Source organism: Colius striatus, chromosome 4 (genome assembly GCF_028858725.1).
Source record: "Colius striatus isolate bColStr4 chromosome 4, bColStr4.1.hap1, whole genome shotgun sequence".
Lineage (NCBI taxonomy): Eukaryota > Metazoa > Chordata > Aves > Coliiformes > Coliidae > Colius > Colius striatus.
Genome location: NC_084762.1, coordinates 27,879,307 through 27,902,346, shown reverse-complemented (window position 1 = coordinate 27,902,346; position 23,040 = coordinate 27,879,307). Strand labels below are relative to the sequence as shown.

The 23,040-nt window shown below is 36.7% G+C and overlaps 1 protein-coding gene across 1 annotated transcript in view; it reads left to right on the top strand.

Annotated features, from left to right (window-relative positions):
- TMEM245 (transmembrane protein 245) overlaps positions 1 to 23,040 on the top strand; it is an 89,305-nt gene that overhangs the window by 9,052 nt on the left and 57,213 nt on the right. The window contains exons 2-6 of the mRNA XM_061995605.1: positions 2,326 to 2,443; positions 3,500 to 3,601; positions 4,511 to 4,618; positions 9,759 to 9,965; positions 17,248 to 17,417. Coding sequence (XP_061851589.1) covers positions 2,326 to 2,443; positions 3,500 to 3,601; positions 4,511 to 4,618; positions 9,759 to 9,965; positions 17,248 to 17,417 — 705 coding nt within the window. The remainder of the gene's footprint in view (positions 1 to 2,325; positions 2,444 to 3,499; positions 3,602 to 4,510; positions 4,619 to 9,758; positions 9,966 to 17,247; positions 17,418 to 23,040) is intronic.

Below are 23,040 nucleotides of genomic sequence, written 5' to 3'. Positions count from 1 at the left end.
TTCCATTTTGTCAGTTGTTGAGATGGACATGTAATAGTAAAGAGGCTGTTAATATTCTTATGCTCTTGTAGCCAAATACCTTTGAGACTGTTCAGAAGAACAGTGCAACAAGTTATACAACATGCTTTTAAAGGGTTAAGGGCGGCGGGGAGGGCAGGAAGTTTGTATGGGATGAAATCCTAGTCCCTGTCAGTTTAAGTTAATTTGCTTTGTCAGTTGCTTTCAGCTATGAATTGTTGGAAGTAGGCTCCCCTAGTTCCTCTGCAGTTTATTTCTTGCAGCGTAGGGAAGTACTTGACCATAACTGTAACTAGTAAAGAACTGATTAATCCATGTTGTTACTGAAATTAAACCTTTTGCACCAGTCAGTTGACTATATAGGGGTTTTTTACAGGGTTTCAGGACTGTACTGTTTCATCTCTGAAACAAAATGACTGACTTGTTTTAAAATAAGCTATTTCTCTCTTCTGAATAGAAATAAATACTCGAGCCATTTGCTAAGCTTTTAGAAATGAGAATAAATGAACTATTGTAACTTAACAATGCAAAAACTTTGCAAGACCTAAACCCTATTATTTAGCTTTTCATTCAACTACATGCATGTCTGAAAGCAGTGCGTGGAACATGTTTTGCTTTGTTGTCTGTTAAACATCGGCTTCTGCCCTGTTAGCCTCCTACTTGTGTCAAATTTTTGATCAGAAAGTCTAATTCATTGAACTTACTGAATCTCCTATTTGTAATTTGTCCTTAAGTTTAAAAGCTAAAGAGAAAAATTAGCTTGATACTGGAACATTTATCATACAAAGATGCTGCATGGCTGATATTAGGGAGTAGGATAGCATCTTCATACTGATTTATCTCTTGCAATTACAGTTATGCAGTAATATGCCTTATGAATGATTTTGTTATGAACCTATGATATTAAAGGAGTGCTGTCATGCATTTCAGATCAGTATTTTATTTATGACTAGTCTAAATATCTAAGCGTTGTGTTAGTTTTAGACACATATCTTGAGTTCACATTTGGCCATAATCATTACTCAGCTCTATTGATACAAGACTAGATAGAAAGCAGTGAAAAATTGGGCTGATCATCTTTGATGAGAAAGAGTAATATGAAAAGGGTATATACATTTGCCCACATTTCTTAAGTGATTTTAAATAACCTTGTATATGTGAACATTGCCTCTGAAGTCTAGAGGTCCGTCACTACTTGTCTGCTGAATTCAATACAATTAAGATTTCCTCCACACCAATTAGGTACATGGGAGTAGTGACATAAACCTGCTTTTCACAGGGACTTTTGCCTTTCCAGCATGAATTATATAGTGTGGAGTAAAGAGGTGAAAGTTCTTTTGCTTTGTTCTAATTGCTGCTTCTGTGTTTTTGCCAGTGGATTCTTACTTCTTATAGTGGCTTCTGATTCAGCAAGTGCTGTTAATAGAAGTTCTGTTTTAACTTTGTTGGGGTTTTTGGATTTACAAGTGTAAATTTAAAGGTGTCATTAACTGATTACAGCTAGGTGATACTTGTTGAATTCGGACCAGAAATGTCTGTTTTTTTTTTTTTTTTTTTTTAAGAATGCAACACAGAGGTTTATTTTTCCCAGTTTTCGTACCTTTTATTTCATATCTTCAGTATTTTCAAGCTCAAATTCTTCATCTCAATGTTCTTAATTAGAATTCTGTATTGGGATTTATATGATGAGAAGAGTTGTACAAGGCAGTCAAAGGTAGCAAAACTAAAATGACCGCATCTGCCCCTTGGTGTAGTCACGGACATTTCTCTCTATCTAATGTTTTTAGTGTAATGTTTGATAAAATTACAAGTCATTTAAATGTGAGACTGTTTTGTGGAACAGCAGTTGCTGTGCTTCCTGATGGCTGTCTTTGGCTTAAACCCTGCTTTGTCTCTTTGGACTGGCAAGCTGCTCTGTGCTCCACTGGCTCTGTCTCTCTGTGGCCCCACTGGTGCCACATTGAGGTTTTCACCTTTCAGTAGTAAGTTCCTGAGTAACTGCTTGGTTTTTGGGTACAAAACTGTATGTATATTTGCTCTCACATTGGAACCATACTGAAAGCCGATCAAAGGCATGTCTAGCCTGCCCTTACACTTAGCACAAACTTTACCTTTCTCTTAAGTAGAGCTAAAACTCTTGCAATTAATTGACAGTTTTGAAATGCAGGCTTCTTAAAGAATTAGAACCTGACATCAATCCTCTTGGTGTTGCAGTCAGAGTGTGTAGATGTGTGTGTATACACGTGTCAAAATAGAGCTCTATTGTACTTGAGTATATACATACCTGTGTGTATCTTTTTCTTGAAGATATGGACATTGGTAGTTGGTTACCTGCTGATGGTTTCATTCAAGTGGAATATAAGCACTGAACGTTACTTAAAAGCAGTCTCTGTCCCTGTCTGGATTATGCTGCTCTTTCACTTAGGTGAGTAACAAGAAGTTGTTATTCTAATGTCTCAGCTGGTACTCCGTTGTCTCAAAAACAAAGGTGCTCATTTGCTCTTGCTAAATCTTGATAATGGAACTAAAATGCACACCATTTTCTCTGCTTAGTAATTCTGTCTGCGTGGCCAGCAGGGAGACCTGGGATGAGGAAAGGGAAGATACCAAGATGTTGAGCAACACGTCTTCCACTCTTTCCATTGCCCAGTTTATTTATACTTTGTGTGATTCGCCTTCATTTGGCACACAGACCTGGTATTTACTTCCTGGCAGTAGTGAAGTCCTGTGGTCACATGTGGGTGGATTTAGACTTTCATTTGTGATGATTTTTAATGTTGTTCTTTTATTGAGAGCCTGCCACTAACCAAAACAGAAACTGCAAAATGCATTTAGTAGTAGTAATAGAAGAAAAAAAAAAATCAGTAGTCAACAAGCATGTTGATATGATATCAGCAATGTCAAATAAATTTGCCAATAATCTATATAATCTGTTAATACAAATACAAGATTACAGTAATCTGTTAGTATTCAGTTTATTTTACATATTTAATATTATAGATTATCAGATTATATTATCGTATCAGAGTTTGTGGTGGAAGTATCATGTAAATAATAGAAGACTATCATGATAGAAGGTTTCAGAATGTACTTTGTGATTTACTTTGCTTTAGCAGCATGTTTCAAGGGTTTTTCTGACCATGTGGGGACACTTCCCTGCGTTTTAAAACTACACATAATGGCTTTGCATTTGCTTGGTTTTTGACAGTCTTGTATTTGCTGGAAGTACTAACTGAAAAACAAAACCCAAGAAGGCACTGCTTGATTCCACTCTGTGATGATCTAACATGGGGGAAAAATATTATTTGCCTCATATCTAAAATGTATTTATTTTGTGTGTACTTTCATGTAATTCACTTGTTAGTTTCTGCCCAGATTATTCTTGGTTGATGTGATGCCTTTCTTGGTAGAGTTTATTAATTTAATTTATTTATTAATTTTTTTTTTTTTTTCCTTGTTAAAAAACCTTTGTATCTTTCAGCTTCTGTGGCAGGTTCCTGGAAAATTCCTGTGTTTTTGGTTATAGTTGTTCTAATGACTGTAGGCATGTTGCATGAACAGCAGAATGGAAAGGAATCTTCTGGTAAGGAATGAATCACTGCTTGTTTTATTACTGGAAGCAAAAGTTCTGTAAAGTCAAGTGCAGGAATCTGGACCATGTTGCTATAAATTCAATATCATAGAGATTACAAGAATTTCCTATAAGATTTTTAGTATTTTTTCTTAGAAGTGGTTGATATGTGTTGAAGTGAGTCTTTGGCTCTTTAGAGAAAATCATTGCAGTGGAATGATGTTTCTTTTTGATAGCAAAGTAACGAATCTGATTGTCAAGCCTAATTACTTAAGTTTTCAGAATCCTGTGTGTAGTTTCCAGCATAAAGCAAGCCCAGGAAATTTGATACTGGAGTCTAATTTTGAAAGAAATGAACAATATGGTTTTCATAGCTCCTATAATACTTGAGTATGAGAGAAACTGAGAGAAGTCCACAGGGGTTTCTTTTATCCAATAATTATTTTTTAAAATACCAATTTTTTAAAACTGTGGTTTGTGTTTAAACTTAGAGAAAAGTAGTTTTTGCCAGTTGTGAGTCAATTTTGTATAAAAGAGAATGTCAGATGTTTCTGATACTAGCTGGATGATTATTTTGAGATTTTTTTTCCTATCTTGAAAGTGATCAGAATCTTGATTAGTGAAGTTTATTATCTGTTATAAAGATTTTTAGATTAATCAGACTATGGGCAACTGTGAACTACTTGGTTGGTAGCAGTTCATTAGGCATAAAAGTGCTAAGTAATGAACTGGTTTTGTGTTTTGTCTCCAGGTGCATTGTAATACTAAAGCTAATAACACCCCTTAGTACATATTGAAAACTAGCAGTCTCTATTTGTATAATTTCTGTTTTTTGATGTCTTTTGTGAGTACCAAGCAACAAACAAACCTTTTTAAGAATCAAGTTTTTTTCTTTTTCACATAGACATGGGTATTTTACAGGGGCAGAGCTTCCTGGGCAGATGATTTCCATTGCTGCTTCAACAATTGCCATGGCAATTTCAATGACAGAAGATGAGTCCAATAATGAACGTTCCCCACAACCCTCAGGTGACTGAATACTCTGTAAGAAACATTTGTATTTCCTCTAAAGGCATGACATTGGAGGAACTTAAGAAATTTAAAAATAGTCCTTATCATTTTCATCCTGTCCTGTTTTTATTCTTGATTTATTGTTTTTTTGTTTTGTTTTTTCCCATAGCCTTCTTTTGAAGGCTCTCAGTGTAACTGGATTTCTGGACCAGATACAGATAGACTGGAATAATTCTTGTATACATCACGGTGGTGAAAATAGTATTTGTTCTCTGTTTAACTTTAACTATGGCATGCTTAAAGTCTTTTGTGTAGTGGGTGTACTTGTAGCTCAATTCATGTTACTTTCTAGAAATCTGTAAGAAGTAGCTCATAAGAGTTGCAAAGAAGGTGTTTAGATATCCATCACTGGTTTTGAATCTTACTATCGTTTTTTCAGGTAGAGCTTTGATGCAATGTGATACTAGAAAAACAAGCTATTATGGAAATCTCTGGAAATTGAAAAGTTTTGTGCATTTCTTGCAAGTAGATAAAACAGGTTATTTGACTTGACAGAACATGAACTTCCAAAACTTCAATTTGAAATTGTTGTGTCTGAATTGTTTCAAGATAGTATGTTCTAAATATTGTCTGTAATATGTAAATCATACTCCAGAGAGGGAAACGTAGTGATTGTGCAGAAGAGAATGCTTTGAGCATGTAGACTTAAAGTTTCCGTGTAAAGATTACCATTCGTGAAAAAACAAATTACTTCAGACACCAGGTAGAATAGTGCAGAACAAGCTCTCCAGAAGCCTTGCCGTGAAATATAAACAGTTCCTGATTTTAAATATGTCAATGTAAGATGTATTTAAAAATATGCTTCATTTTTTAAATATAAAAAGGGTAGCTTTTGACAACTTACTCTTTTCTTATATTTGTTTCTACATTTTACATGATATCATTAAAATAGATGTAAACCCCTGTGGACATATGTCCTGACATTTGAGAAGGGTGCACCATGGTGACAGTTCTCTTATATTGCTGTCTTTAACCTTTAGTTTTGTGAGATCTTCTTTGTACATGGGTTTTGAACATATGGTTACTCTCACAAATGCACCGTGTCAGTGGTAATGTTCTTATTTGTGGTGCATTTTTTTGAGTTGCACACCAGGTTTTTTTCTCTTATTTAAGACAGGTTTTTTTTGTTATTTTCAAGTTGTAACCTCTCTTGGCTAAAAGAAAACCACAGAGTTTTTTCAAAGATTTTTCATAGTGAATGTTTTTTTACATCTTTTTCTTCAGACAAGTAACTGGATGGGGTTTTTTTTCCCTGAAAATTCTGTTGTTTTCTTTCACAGGAGGAAAATGACAAATAAGGAGTTTCTTGTTTACTCCTAACAGTAGCTCAAGTATTTTTCCAAGAGTCTGTTGGGGATTAGCATTCTATTCTGCAATATGCATCCTTTAGGTCATCTTTGGTTTGGATCTTCTGTGTGTATGGTGCTTGTACAGCAAAATATTTTACCGGCAGAGTTAAGAAATTACAACTCTTTTGATTTTCCTCTGTAGTGATTTTTTTTATGTTTTGTTGTCTTGCTTTGAAACTTGTAATGTAACACACATCTATTTTATGAGAAGTGTAAGATTTTGAAAGTTTCCACATCCTGGGTTTCTCTGAACACTCAGATTTTCCCTTATTTTGTTGTGTAATACTGATATTTAGTGTTGGGATTGAGGAGTTTAATGATACCAGTTCAGGTGGTCTAACTTGTTCTGTCTAGTGTCCCAAGAATACCAGAGTATACAGCAAGTGACAAGTCCACAACTTAAGATGCAGATTCTACTGCAGTATTTTGTCAGGTGCCTTGGAAGCAAGATTCTATTGTCTTACTGGATTTGAATATGTCAGATAGTGAAATCATTAAATGTAGTCATCATACTCATCCTCTCTTTCCCCCTGTTTCTTTATTTTCTTAAAAAAATAAAATAATGAAATTAAAGCAATATGTGGTTATTCATGAATGAGTATCTTGATCCTGATGTTCTAAAAGATTTTTCTATAATAGTAATAGTAATAATAATAATAATAAAATAAAACATTTAACTTTATTCTGATACCTTACTCTATAGAGATACTGACATTTGCTTTCCTGTTTACGCTTCTATTCCTTTTCCTTCTATTTAAGGAAGGAGAGGAGAATAGTTCAAACTGCTATGGCAGCAAGAAGTTGACTTGAAGTTGATGGAGAGCACAGTGTAAAGAAAAGAATGTGTCTTAAGACAGCCTCTTGTTGTTTTAAGTACATTCAAATAAGTACCATACATGCAGACTTCACTAGAGTTCTTTACTTCTTGTTATATTGGCTGTTTGGTAAAGACTGTTATACTTTCATTACCTGGAAGATAGAAAGGAGATTTTCAGGTTTTGCCTCTAAAAATATCAGGAAGCAAATTAAATGGGTTTTTATAGAACCTGAAATTACTATAAATCCATATTTTGATAAGTCTTTTTTTCTGTTTATTTTGACAAGGCATTCATGCCTTGGCTTGCAGAGCATATGTTGCCAACAAAATGTGACTTGTTTGATTTGCAAAGCTTGGTGGTTTTTTTGGATGAATCAACATTGTGAACTGACTTACAATGCAGTTGTCTGAATGGCAGTTTGGATGCTAAGGAGTGAATACTGAATCATTGGCAGTGCCAGTTTAGTTTTGCTTAAAGTGCTGTGGAACTGCATTCTGGAAAAGTTTTCGTAGGCTTGGGACCCCCTAGGAAGTTTTAGTCTTTTTTTATCTCTTTAAATTCTTTATTTTTTTCCCTGTCAGCTTTTTCCTATCTGTGTTTTGCATTCTGGGTACAGCCTGCTTAAGTGAATAGGGAAACTAAGAGAAAGAGCAAGTTGTTAACATTACTGTTACTTAATTAAGATTTTCTTCTTTGCAAAAGTATGTTGATTAAATTTTTAATTACCAGAAGAGAGACTGTTCTTTTTTTCTTTTTCTTTCAAGCGACATTGTTATGGACTTTTGGGGCAAGAAGTGTTGGATAACTTTAGTCTTGAGGCATGGACTTCAGCATATTACATTAATTTGTTTTTTTCTATTTTGGCTTTTACCACCTCCTCTCTTTTACAAATATTTGAGTTTCTGCTTGTTGTCATGTTACTTCTTACATTTGTTATATTAATCTTGGAGAAAAAAAGTAAGAAATGTGTTGAGTAAGTTGAGTTGGTAGGCAAGAATTGTTAACTATGGATATACTGCTTTAAAATTTGTGTTTCTTGAGTTCAACATTAACTGGATCCATTTGTTTCTATTAGTACTTTTCTGCTTTGCCAAAAATTAGAGTGAGAAGTACAGGAGAACGATAGATCCTCTATTTCTTATCATAAAAGCACTTTCTCTTTTTAGGAAAAATTCTTTTTACAGGTAACTTTCTCTTCCTTTATGAAGAAAGAGCTCATGTCCTTTCCTCCAAAGTGTAGTTTGTGTGATAGGACTGGCCCTCATCCCTTTGAGACATGAGCTGATTTGCCAAGAAACACTCCATCTGCAGCTTAAGCTGTGTTTAGATGCTTGTAGAGTTCCTTATTTCAGATAGTATACTGTAATACCTTTGGGAATATTCTGTAGTTCTAGCAAATATGTTTAACGACAACCAGCTGATGTTTCTGACATCATCCCAATGTCTATCAGTTGGGTGAATCAGTAGAGCTGTGTTACTGTATTAGTGTGGTGGACAAGTATTTAAAAGCTCTAAAAATAGTTCCCCTTACTTGTAGAACACGAGTGCAGATCTCTGCAACAAAAGAAGAGTGTTCATCCAGTGTGTGAGGCTACAGAATTTGTCCCTTACCACCATTGTACACGTATGACAGATCTGTCTTGCCTTATTGTGCGTTGTAGCTGTTGGGCTTTTAGACTAGGAGTGGCCTTATTGACACGTTGCAGCTAAAACTGCATGTGTAGAACAAGAGTTGTTTGGTTGATATGCATGTAGTATATTGCAATACAGTCTTTGCAGCGATTTTTCTTTGTGTCAGGAAAGTGGCTGCTGTTGACTTGACAAAAGTCCACTGAAAGGCTTGTGTTCATTGCTTAACTGCTGCAGTATGTGCCAACATAACAAATGCTTTTTATTCTTCAGCACAGAGTAACTTTTCAGGTTTTTTTGTATGTTCTTCCACTATGGCTGCAAATTTTTCTCAAGTAAAGGTGGGTGGAAAATGTGTACATTTCGCCACCAGCATGAGTCCTCAGTGAAGGTTAATACCGGTGTTCTTCTACATACATCAACTAAAGATGACTGTGGTGTCACCCAAACTATAGTCAGATTTACTACTGAAAAAGTTAAATAAGTAAATTCCTATGTTCTCCATACAACAGTTTTAATTTGGAGGTAGTATTTTTGCCTGAAATGACTTTTTACTGTTTAAGTGCCTTTAACACATCAGATTGCATTTTTTAAATTTAATTTCATATTTAGTGACTTACAAATGAATGACATTTATTAGCCATTAATTTATACTTTATGTTGTTACTAAAATATGTTATATGAGCAAGTAATTTAGAATCACAGTGTGAGTGCTGTGTTTGTCATGTGAATGTTCAGGAAAAGAAAAACTGTAGTATGAATTTGTAAGTTACAAGATTTCTCTTTAATGTGTGCTGTATTTTGTGGGGGCTATTTTTTTAAATGAGCTTTTGAGTAAATCTTAGATTACTTTTTGAGCACTTGAAGTAAAGAGAAATCAAAGATTTCTTTCAAGACTTTATTTTTCTTTTAGAAGTGAAGTATGCTTTGTGGTTTTGAGGTTTTTGCAGTTCTTTGATAAAATGTATTTGGCTTGTAATTTACCTGCAATGACAGAAGGCTTCTTAGAGGTTGTAGCATCTTTTCTTCCTCACAGCACTGCTTGGCGTGTTGTTGCATGATGTGAGAGAGCTTACACAGCCTTGTTCTAGCTTTTCAAAATTCAAATCAGTGCCAAGGGTTTCTCCGTACTTTAGAGCAATTAGAAAAAAAAAAAAACCCAAAACAACAAAAAACAAATGCAAACCACAACAAAGCCCAAACAAACAAAAGGGTAAATTTGGGACCAAGATGCCTGTTCCTTTCTGTGATGAACATTAATACAATAATTTTAATTTCTTTCTTTGCATTTGTTTGTTTTAGGAGCAACAGAATGTGATCAGCCCCCACTTGCTTCATCATCTTTCTCCTCATCTTCTTCTGGGAGCAGACAAAGACCTGAGATTGGATCTTTCCTTAGAAAAAAGAAAACTAGTGATATTTACTTTGTTACACTTGTGTGGGCCATTGTCATTGTTCAGATCTGGCTAAATTTCTGGATTGTGCAACTATTGCCGGTGCCTTTTGCAGGTAATAATCCAGTTATTAGAAATATTTGTTACATGGTGACTTTGGATAGCTGGAGGCTTTATGTTCAATAAAATTGAAGAAAATGCTTGTAGACTTGCATGAGTTTTAATTTTAATTTTTTTCAACATGCTTTGTTAAGATGCATTGTAGCATTGAATAGAAAGATTGATGTGCACCGTCTGTTACTGTTTTACTCTGTAAAATTGTTTTGTCTGTTGATTATTGTAGTTACCTGGAATAATTTAGGACCATACCTTACATTGTAAGACTATTTCTCTTTTATAGGATTCTTCCTCTTGATGTCATGTCTGTCATGTTTTTGCACATATAGATAAAGAATATTTTGGCTATTACTCAGTAGTGAACTACAGTTCATCCTGACTTTGAATTTCCATTGAAAGAGGTTGCTAGGCTCTGTGTACAAGTCACAAGATAAATCTGATTCTAATTCTAACCCAGAGGTTAATTAGGTTTGTTGCTTCACATCTATGTGCATCCATTATACATCAAGCAAGAAAGGAGTAGTTCTGGTGGCTATCTGAACAATTATTTTAAAACTGAATGCCACTTTTTGCAATACTCTTTGGGGGTTAATAGGGAAGATAGAAACTCTGGAAATGCACGTGAGCTGCTATGAATCTGAAGGCATTTCCTCCCATCCCTCTCCTATAAACAAAGTGAGTTTCCTGATTTGCTTAGATTTTCTCTCAACTTCAGTTAAAATGTTAGTTTTCAGCATTTTAAAATGTATTTAACAGTTAAATGTAGCTGTTTCCCCTTTTAACAAGTGTGGTGAGTTGGTCCCAGCTAGCAGCTGTGTACCCAGAGTGAATCAATTCCTTTTCCATCTTTCAGTGTGGACTTATCCATAAGCTGCAGTCCTTTTGAGGAGGTACCAGCTCAGGTGTGTTCTCGTCTCTAGGCCACAGTCCCTTTGAGTGGTGTACTGACTCTACTACGGAGCACTTCTACTCCCCTGACCTTTTTGTCTGCTCTGTTCGTCCCTCTGTTCCTTCCTCCTCTGTATTTATTTGTTCTTTATTTCCTCCTCTTTTTGCTCTCTAGTATTTTATGCCCTTTCTTAAATATATTTTCCCAGAGGCACCTGTGCCTGATGGGCTCAGCTTTGACCTGTGACAGGTCCATTGGAGAGCCACCTGGAACTGACTGTGTCTGGCACAAGTCAGAGCCTAGTCTCTTCCCACAGAAATCACCCCAGCATCCACCTTGCTACTCAAACCTTGGGATTTACACACAATACATGAAGCCATTATAAACTGTCTAGCTGTGCATCTGGAAATCATGACTATCAGACCATGCATACCAAAGGTTCAAGGGGCTGTGAGCTCAGAGAAGCCTGGTGAGTGAGAGGCATATTGAAAGGAACAGCTACTACGCCTCTGGCTGTGGCACTGTAGTGCCAATAAAGGGTAGTGTGGTGGTTAGGCATGTAAATAGCTGAATACAGGGTAAGAAGAGAGAAGGGCTGGGTCTTTGTTATGTTCCAATGTAGACACTACAGAAGAAACTGCCCAGTTTTAGTGTCTAGGCATCATGGCAGACAGTGATGGCAGACTGAATGTAGCACATAAATAAATCATTAAAATGGTAAAGGGATTAGCAAATTAAATTTTAGACTTACTAGAAGCAGAGCTTAATGTGTCTTAATTTATTGAAAAGTCACTTAACCACTCTTTAGAAATACCTGCTTGGATGCAATAGTTTTGAAGGTAGACAGAGAACAATGAATGATTTTAAGCTTGAGCCAGATTGACGGGCAACAGTTGAAATTCATGCAGTGGTGATGTGTACATGTGCAGCAAGTCCTGCGGTGCAAAACTCTTGGCCAGCCCAAATGACGGCCAACCAGAATACTTAGACATATGTGATACATAGACTGCCTATCCTTGGGCCCTTCATCCACAACCCTCCGGAATCCATTGGTCAGGCCCAACTGAGCAGCATGCTCCTTGCCAACAATCATTAAATGCCCAAGAAGAGATTCACCAGAATCTTCTGCTTCAGGCCACCTGATAATTGGCTCCTTAGGCATGCCTAGGAAACGCATCAGAGCTTTGGGCAGAGAGGAACCACATGAGCTTCAACAAGTGCAGAGTCCTGCATCTGGGAAGGAACAACCCCATGCCCCAGTACAGGCTGGGAGTTGAACTGGTGGAGAGTAGCTCTGCAGAGAGAGACCTGGGAGTCCTGGTTGACAATAAACTAACCATGAGCCAGCAATGTGCCCTCGTGGCCAAGAAGGCCAGTGGCATCCTGCGATGCATCAAGAAGAGTGTGGCCAGCAGGTCCAGAGAGATCCTCCTCTCCCTCTGCTCTGCCCTGGTGAGGCCTCATCTGGAGTCCTATGTTCAGTTCTGGACTCCTCAGCTCAAGAGGGACAGAGAAATTCTGGAGAGAATCCAGCACAGGGCCACCAAGATGATGAGGGGACTGGACCATCTTTCATGTGAGGAAAGGCTGCGCGAACTGGGGCTGTTTATTTTAGAAAAGAGAAGACTGAGGGGGAATCTTAGCAATATTTACAAATATCTAAGGGTTGGGATATCCCTTTTATTCTAGTGTAGCTCGCAGCGGGACAAGGGGTAATAGGATGAAGCTGGAACACAAAAAGTTCCACTTAAACATAAGAAAAAACTATTTCACTGTGGGGGTGAGGGAGCAGTGGCCCAGGCTGCCCAGAGGGGTTGTGGAGTCTCCTTCCTTGGAGGTCTTCAAGACCTGCCTGGACGTGTTCCTATATGACCTGATCTAGGTGGACCTGCTTCAGCAGGAGGATTGGACTAGATGACCTCTAAAGGTTCCTTCCAACCCTACCATTCTATGATTCTGTGATTCTATGATTAAACCAGACAAATCTAAATTCAAGTACACATCTATAGCAAATGGATAAATGCTCCTGCTGCCAGTCATTAGGTCTAAAATACCTACACTGAACAGTAAACTCCTCCCAAAATAGAAATTAATTTTAAGAATATTTGTGACTTGTTGACTTAGCAGTCACACTGGACCATTAAGTGCTTTTTCTTGACATGTAACTGAATATAACTAGATCACCACAAAAATACTATGAAAAGGCTGTATAATGATAAACAGAGCCAAATGTAGAACTGTGGATCATATCAAGTGTCAGAAGGTGAATGATGGCAACCTGGATTGTTAAGAGAGATGGTATTAAAAATATTGAGTTGTGGAAAGTAGGAAAGCTTATAAAGCAAATTTCTGCAGCTGATCAGGTTTAAACAGGCTGTCTTAAGAACCTCTGATATCTTAAGGAGAATGCTTCTAGTATGTAAAAAAAATAAATCAACCTTCTAAAACCTTAAGTGGAAAGGTGTTAATTTTACTGGAGTTCCTTGGATTGGTAGACAAGATTTACAAACAGTAGCATTTAGATTACTAGAAATGTCTTGACACTATTAATGTTTTTCTTTGAATGCATTTGTACTTAAGTAAAATGAGATACTCCTTTAAAATTATATGATGTTGAGGGCAGAAATATTAAACCATAGTCATGGAATCATAGAGTCATAAAATGATAGGGGTTGGAAGGGACCTCTAAAGATCACCTAGTCCAATCTCCATGCTAAAACAGGTCTGCCTACATCAGATTTTGAAAACCTCCTAAGAAGGAGACTCCACACCCTCCCTGGGCAACCTGTGCCAGGGCTCCATCACCCTTACAGTAAAAAGTTTTTCCTTAAGTGGAACTTTTTGTGTTCCAGCTTTTGTCCATTGTCCTATCACTGCGTAGTACAGAAAAAAAGTGTTGACCCATTCTCTTGACATCCACTTTTCAAATACTTGTATTTATTAGTGAAGTTCCCCTCCTCAGTTTCCTCCAGGCTGAGCAGTCCCGGTTCCCACAGCCTTTTGTCATAAGGAAGTTGTTCAGTCCCCTCATCATCTTGGTGGCCTTGTGTTGGATTCTCTCCAGAAGTTGCCTGTCCCTCTTGAACTGGGGAGCTCAAAACTGGACACAGGACTCCAGATTAGATCTCACCAGGGCAGAGTAGAGGGAGAGGAGGACCTCCCTGGACCTGCTGGCCACACTCTTCTTGATACATCCCAGGATGCCACTGACCTTCTTGGCCACGAGGGCATATTGCTGGCTCATGGTTAGTTTATTATCAACCAGGACTCCCAGGTCTCTCTCTGCAGAGCTGCTCTCCAGCAGGTCAATCCCCAGCCTGTACTGGTGCATGGGGTTGTTCCTTCCCAGATGCAGGACTCTGCACTTATCCTTGTTAAAGTTCATGAGGTTCCTCTCTGCCCAACTCTCAAGCCGGTCAAGATCCCGCTGAATGGCAGCACAGCCTTCTGGGGAGTCAGTCAGTCCTCCCAGTTTGGTGTCATCAGCAAACTTGTTGAGGGTACATTCTGTCCCCTCATCCAGGTCATTGATGAAAATGTTGAACAAGACTGGCCTTGTGGAACTCCACTGGCCACAGGCCTCCAACTTGATTCCATACCATTGATCACTGTCCTCTGGGCTCTGTCATTCAGCCAGTTCTCAATCTTCCTCACCATCCACTCATCCGGCCCTCATGCCTGAGTTTTTCAATGAGAATGTAATGGGAGATGGTGTCAAAAGCCTTGCTGAAGTCAAGGGAGATGGCATCCTCTGCTCTTCCCTCATCCACCCAGCCAGTTGCACTCTCATAGAAGGCTGTCAGTTTGGTCAATCAGGATCTCACTTATAATGCAATTTTAACAAAAGTTATATAATGTAATTATATCGTTAATGAAAAGGTGAAAAAAAAGACTTTTGAATTCAAAAGCGAAAACACTAAACCAGGCCAAGGAATACTTGTAGCATTTTGTTCAGTGATGTGATCTTGGGATTACTGGTATTGTCTCTTTCTGAGATCTCTTGCTTAATTCCTTACTTGTTGTGTTGCATCCTTTTTTAAAATACTGGTTTTGTGTTCAGTCTTTTTGATTCTTGGAATTGTTTGGAATTTCTTGTTGCATAGCCTGTCTTTTCTTTTGCTCGTAACTTTTTAATAACAGCTCTCCTTTAGCTTTTTCTCTCTTCTTTCTTTTTAACCTTAATACAATTACAGCTGTATGATTGACTGTAGCACCTCGTGACATCACCTTTGCCTAAGTGTACATTCAGTTCTTTTAGAAGATATTATCTAAGCACTTAAATAATAGCAGATGGTTAGAATATCATTTCAGCTACGTTGTTTATCTTGTAAAATGCAAGTTTGTCTTATCTTGTTGTATGTAATTACCATGAGTTACATCGTACAGAACTTCAACGTGTAAGTTATGTGTGGGGAGTTGCACTGTCTTCTGCTTTTTCATGTTTGCCAACTGGTATGTAGTACAGCTACCTAGTAGAAAGACTGTTATTTCTTCAAGAGAATAAGTCTGATATTTGCCACATGGTGGTGCTAGAGGGTAAGTAAACGAAATGTCAGCAAATTGCTGAATGAACTCTATGAACAAGAGAGTGAACTGTAACACCAGTGGCTTACAGATAGTAGGCTCTTCTGGAACTTTGATAAATGCCCTGTGGATATTAGAACTTAACCTTTTCAGCTGTGTATGTCATTTTACACATGTCCAAATAGAAGCATGATGTGAATTTCTGGGAAACAAGGGAATTATAGTGATATTGATGTATGTCAGTAAGTAGCAAATCTAGTTGGAGAATAGTCTTCCGTAATAAAAAAAGCTTTGTTAAAAGCACACTTGAATTTAATAGAGAGTTTAGTATCAAATGTTGCTATAAATATGATATAATTGGAGAAGTACCTCTAATGTTTTCACAGAAAGTTAATTTACTGTGTAAGTTAAAATTTTGAACACTGGCTGTAATTTTTGATTTATGTGTGACATTCACTGTTAAAAATCCTGGTTTTAAAAAGAGAAGAGTTGGGAGAGTTATCTAATTCTGTTGTTAATAGTTTCACCTTGTTTCCTTTTAGAACCATGGTTTTCAATATTTGGGGGTGCAGCATAATTTTGTTTAGAGATTGTTGTTTCAGTAATTCATAGCAGGACTGGGTTGTGAAATCTTTCAGTCTATTACTGCTAAATGTGATAATTATGGTCCTTTAAGTTGATGTATCATGTTTTCATCAATACGCTAGTAAAATCTATGTTTATAATGTAAATTAGTATAAATACCTGTTTATAATGCAAATTAATGAACTCCTCTGGTATTAAATTTGCTAGTAGCTTTGGAAGATTACTTGCTTTTCTTCATTACAGTGATGAGAAGATAAATAATTGGAGTGGTGTAACATTCTGTTGCATAAAAAAAACCAATGTAGCCAATATTTTATGACTACTGAATGTATATTAGCTTCCAAGGAAAGCTTCATGCTTTTTTTACTTTTACATTATTGATTTTGATGGTTCACAAGTTTTGCACTCGTGTTTGCTAAGTGAAGGAGAGCAGTAGCATTACAGAACTGGAACCATAAGCCTTATGCAAAAGTCTGTGGTCTTTATTTCAAGGCAAATCTCTGTAGCGCTAAACATTTTTAGTGTTGTTGAGAAACTCTTTATTTTATAGTGGACATATGTTAGGAGTGTTGGAGAAAAAGTATGGCAGCAAAATGCTTCCCTTTGGGAAAAACTGGTTGGAAATATTATTCTGTTGTCTGGGTTTGAGGAGCAGTATGGATTTTTCTGAAGCTTTATGTGGTCAAAGTGAAAATGTGATCTCAATGCTTTTGACATTTAAAAGCAAAATTAATCAATAGTTACATTTCAGTTGAAAGTGTAAATGAACACTGCTTCACTGTGAAATTCCACTTGGTCTGCTGCTAGTTCTTAAAGGAAAGAAATAGCTTTTAAGATTATAAAAGGCCTAAAACTTATGCATTGAGGCTGAAAATGTTCTTTTATGTGTAACATTCTTTTAAGCTGTGAACATGATGTTTTATGTGTTGTCATGTGGTGTGTTGTATGTGTGAAGATGTGATAAACTCACTGTACTGGGATCGTGGAATGGCACCTGCTTATCCCAGGCATTGCCAAAGTCTGTTAGCTGCATAGTTGGGTAGTGTGCTGACATATTTCTTCTGCTACTATCTAAATTCCATGTGGACAAGCGCAGCTGTAAAGCGGGTGAAGAGGATAGTATAAAACCACTTTGAAAATTCAGAAAGTGATTTTTAATGGAAAATAAAACTGAATCATTTTTTCCTCTGTTTTTTATAGGTCTGTCAGAATGGAATAGATGCCTTGTCTTGTGGTGCTCCTCTGAAATCTCTAATACTTAATTTCCTTTTTTTGTTTACAGTTTGGGCTCTGAAAAAACTTGTGGTTCATTTTGGAGTTGTGAATTTCATGACAAACCATTTCAAAAGTTGGTGGCAACTTGTCGAAAATTTCATGAAAGAACGTCAGGAAGCTCTTGCACCACGGCCCATCAGAGGACTTGGAAGAGTCATGCTAAAGCTTGACAGTAAGGTATTTCTTCTTAATTCCTTAAGGAACCTGAAACTTTGTTTTATTCTCCGTTCGCTGTATGCTGAAACGCTTTATTTCTAAAATAAATGTCTGTCACTAATGGACGTGTCTCATGTAAAACTGTATCTGTTTTATGGTGTATTTTAAACTGTGTCTTTGCTGTCACTATTCACACTTAAGTACATACTTAAACTTTGTTAAATGATTACATACAAAGCTTGACAGAAGTAACTTTTAAAATGTTGAGATAGCTTTACAAGATTGCTTGTCTGAATAGGGCAAACTTCTCATAGTTCAGTTACCCTACCTGATTACAAAGATTTTTGAAATTAAACGTAATGAGCTTTACTCTGAAGGATGAACATTCCTTCTTCTGTTGTGAAAACTTGATTAAAAAGCAATCCATTTTGTTCTCAAAGTAGAGCCTGAGCTACTTTGAACACATTTGTTTATACTGTGTGGAAGTATAGTTACTGAACACAGTGGCATGGTGGTACAGAAGGGAAGCTTCCCTCTGTAAGAGAGAAGAAATATGTGGGGTGAGGTATTTGGGATGTGCCATAGAATAAAGCTTCTGTGCTCTTCTCCCTTCTCCCTCACTCAAAGTGTGCCCACATTTGCATTGCAAATTGCAGAGATGGAAAGTTCCATAAAATTCATGAAGGCTTCTCCATTCATAGCATCACAGAATGGTGGGGGTTGGAAGGGACCTCTAAAGATCATCTCGTCCAAACTCCCTGCTAAAGCAGGTCCAACTAGATCAGGTCACACAGCACGTATCCACATGGGTTTTGAAGACCTCCAGAGGAGGAGACTCCACACCTGCCCTGGGCAGCCTGTGCCAGGGCTCCCTCACCCTCACAGTGAAATAGTTTTTCCTTATGTTTAAATTGAACTTTTTGTATTCCAGCGTCTTTCTACTACCCTTTGTCCTATTGCTAGATACAATAGAAAAAAGGTATCTCCTGACCTGCTGACATCCACCATTTAGATATTTGTAAATATGAATGAGATCCCCCCTCAGTCTCCAATTCTCTAGACTAAACAGCCCCAGTTCCCGAGCCTTTCTTCATAAGGAAATGCTCCAGTCCCCTGCACATCTTGGTGGCCCTGTGCTCTCCAGAAGTTCCCTGTCCCTCTTGAGCTAGGGAGCCAAGAACTTGACACGGTACTCCAGATGAGGCCTCACCAGGGCACAGAAGAGAGGGAGGAGAATCTCCCTCAACCTGCCTGACCCACTCTTCTTGATGCATTCAGAAATGTAAATTTTGACTTAACCTGATAGATTATTTTTAGCTATGTTAGTGTGGATGAATGTGCTTTCTGTAACTGTGATGAAGTATTCTCTGATTTAGAAAAATCAATTACCTCAGAGGTTCTGTAACAGAAGAGCTGAACCCTGTAAGTATGTTTGTCAGAGCATCTGTACTTCAGCAGATCTGTCTGTAGTTTATAGCTCTGAATTTCTACAGGAAAAGGAAGAGCTTAAGCCCAGATCTAATGGGTAAACAGATGTGAAAACAAGAGCATTTAACGGTTGTAGGAAATAAGTAATGATTTTACAGAGTTCATTGAGGAAGAATTTGAAATAGGAAAAGCCTTTCAGAATACAGCCATGGACAAGAAAAAGGGGTTTTTTTCCGAAAGGTAGTGGAAAGTGTTAACATGTTAAGATAAAAGGTTACATTATACCAAGCTTTTAATGAAAAACTTTTTGTTCTGTAAGAAAGAAGATTCTCTAGGCACAATACTGCGAGTGTTGTATTTCATGAGTTGTAGAGTATCTTTCTGTTGCCTAACTAGCTTATAGTAGCCTTCCTAATTCCACTAAGTTTTTTCTCCTCTTTGAAGGCAGGGCTTTTTTCATAATGTGCAGCAGAACCTCTCACTCTTCAGCTTAAATGTATTTAAGGTCAGTTTCTGTTCATGTTGTTCTTGTCTAAGCAAAAGAACAAGGTTGGCACAACTCGTTTCTCCATCTCCCCTCTCCCCTCCATTTTTTAGATGACAGTCCTATTCCTCCTAAGTCTGTGCTCTGTGCATGAAACCAATTTGAGCTCTTTAGCTATTAGATGAACAGCACTGGATACTCTGTGTGATTTTGTTGTTCTTGTTTGTACCTAATCAGAGTTCACCTGGCTTTTATCATGGCTGGAACTATATGTGATCTTCCAATGTCACACGAATGCTTTCCTATCTATTAAGTTCTATTGGATATACTTATTCTGTGCATTGTAGGATCATGGATGCATCTTGTCTTTGAGAATTTGGGAGGCAACACCATAGGATATTGGCAAATATGGGTTTTGTGAGGACAGCAAAAGGAGAGAAATGAAAATTAAATCCTTTCACATTTTATTAGAAAGGGTGAATGAACTATATTTAACTGGAATTACCAGACATTTTGGCTTCAGTAGGCACTGTTGAAGAGGAAGTAAAAATATGCAAAGAAAAAATAGAAATTAATGGAGTAAATTTTTACAGCTTAACTTTTACGTGTCTATGAGAGAGAGAAACCCATTCCTTTGCAATTAGATGTTTAATTTTTTAGTATTTTATTTGTACTTTCTTTTCCTGGGAGGTAAAGCTGCTTGATGACTAATTTTTGGTTTGGTTTGGTTTAGGTGTTTTTATACTGAGTTAATTGGAGGCTGAATCTCAGCATCAGGACATATTGGGGCTTAACTAAGTACAGCAAGGCATTGACAAGCCTTGTTTCACACAAATATCCAGTGCCACTACTTATTCTTTCTGAAGTGGTATGCCTGATTAGGAAATAGTTCCAACTGTGAGTTAAAGGTACTGAGGACAAGTGAGACATCTTACAATGGCATGTCTTTTTCTCACAAATGAAGTTGAGCAGCCTAGTGTAGATGATCCGGAAAATAACCCATTGTGAGAAATTATAGGAGAGTACTGCTCATGCATGCAAATCTTTGAGCTGTAGTGATTATGTCAATTTCTTAAATAAAAACAGTAAGAAAAGAACTATTCTTTCCCACTCCTCGTTGACCTCTTGTCTTGGAAATGCAGACAAATTTGAATTGAAGTTCTGATCAAGAGTACAGAAAGTAGGGCATGGATTTGTATGTGCAGACCTGCTGTAAATATGGATAACACTAATAGGATGTCCTCATTGTATTATTAGTCCTTGGTTGTGTGTTTGTTCTGGGGAGACGACAGATGCAGCAATTCAGATATGAGAGACTTCTTGGGGATAAAGTAGGGAGGCTTTTGTTGTCATCCATCAAATCATCTTAAAACTTAATAGAATATGATATCGTGCATGTTCTTATCAGCAGTCAAGAACTAATAATTTGCTTCACTGATAACTTTTTTTAGAAAAGGTATCTTTTAATATGATCACTAGTTTTATTTTTATTAGGGTTTATGAGGAATTTCATCTGTGTAGTCAGTTGCTGGACTGTATGTGCTAGAATTTCATTAGTTAGAATGTGCTAGCATTTTGCATGCATTCTTTCTGGTAAACTTAGTGAGTCACGTAGTTGTTACATGTTTTTTTTCTAATACTAGAATTTCATTTGTGGAATGCTCTAGTAGATTGATTGGACTTGAGGTAAGTCCAGGTAGTTCTTCTGGTACCAAGTTTAGCAAGGGCAGAATCTCTACCACTGCATAGATTATTCTAGTTAATACTTCCATGGACATGTAAAGTCCCGTATAAGTAGTTTTCCAGTAGGATACTGGAAAAGTGGCTGTAGCTTTATTAATTTTTGATTACTTGAAGATTAGAATTGAGCTGTAGTCTATTTTTAAATTGTTTACATTTGTAATAAATTATTTGGATTGATTACATTTGTAAAACTACTTAAACATAGATTTTGGTGAGATAGTGATCAGGTAGATATTCTCAGATATTGTGTTAAAAGTTAACAAAAAGTGATTGTTATTTTTGACATATAATATTATCTCCTAGTAACTGTATTTATCATCCAATTACAGGAGGCTGAGATTATAGAAAAATAGCAAAGACTTCCTTTCATAATTCTGCTAAAATCTCAGGCTACCAATATTGCTCTAGCTTTTGTTGTATTGGAAAGTAGAGAAATACAGCCATGAGATTTATGATTTTTTTTCCAAGATGAGCCTAATGTATAGTGGATTTTAATATGTAAAAGTTAAAGGCCAAAGTATGTTGTTAAATTGGTAAACACTTTTTTTCACTTTTGATAAATTATTCCATTGCTGAAGAGCTAAAATAGGAACAAACTCTACTATGTCAATTTGAGGCTTGTGAAGCTCTGTCATTGCTTTCCATTAATGTGATTCTTTCCATAAGCAGTAAAAACTAGTAAAAGTGGATGCTTTGTGACATAGTTTATTTTCATATTTCCTGATGTTCATGTTTCCTTCTAAATCTGCTTCTTTATTCTAATATAACTTAATAACCATTCTGAGGGTTTTCTTAATTTAAAATATTCTTACATTTAGTTTTCACTTGGAGGCAGTATCATTTCTGGCAACCAATCAAACCCTAGATTTACTGAGCATTCAATATTCTTGTTTTCTGTGAAAGGCAAACATCACTTACTTGACCTTAACCTCAACACAGATGAAAAACAACATTAAAGCTTTTCACTGTTGTGGTTATGCTGCTAACTGATTAATAATGGCTAGAATTAAGAGTATAAGGCCTATATAAAGTAGTTCTTGAAGTGAATGTATGTGAACAATATGGATGAGAATTACTAAGGAAAAATAACTAATGCCGAAGGAGAAATTGACGTGTTGAGAAGTGCAAAGAGCCTTCTGTACAATGAATACAATTATATGAAAACCATATGTTTGATCGATTAGCTGTTGTATGTGTATCAGATTTAATGACATATTTGATGTTGTGCTATTAAATGTGAATGTTGTAATATTAATATGGTACTAAAAAAAAACATATAAAATTTTTTTAACAGGAGTTGACATAGTGAGAGTGTTTTGAAATACGTAGGAAACTACCTGATTGGCAGTATTAATGCAATACATAAATATCTCATCTTAGATTTTGGTGTTTCAGTAAAATGCCCTTCTCAGTACTTTTACAAGTTCTGCTCTGAAATGTTAACTCTCAGTATAATTAAACTGGAATTTCCAAGATTATGCTGATAGCTCTGTTAATACTGTTAAAGTTGTTCTTAATTGTTATATCCTTCTTTGTTTCAAAAAGTGCATGCTAATAGTAAAATGTAGGTACTCGGATTAGAAGTTATGATCTTTTCTACCTATTGAAATTTACCTTTGTATCTGGAACAATTTTATTTTCGTTCTGTGAATGACTCTGCCTGCCTCTCATTTCTTTTTTTTCTCTTTTCTATTACTGCATTTTCAATAATTTTCCACTGTATTCTTGTCTTTTTTTCCCCTTTTCTTCCATCTACCCCTGCCACTGACAAGCTGTGGCACTGGCTTAATAAGAAGGTAAATAAACAGAAGAATTGTGCTTCCAACTAATGGATTTTGTGGTTTTGGGAAGTTGTTGGTGTGGTGGTGGTCTTTTTTCAGCATGAACACGCCTTAACATGCTTTGCTTCTTAGTTCTCACAATTGTCTCTTTTCCAGCTCTTGATATAAGCTACTGAAAGTCATATAATTCTATGTGATCTATTGTCTT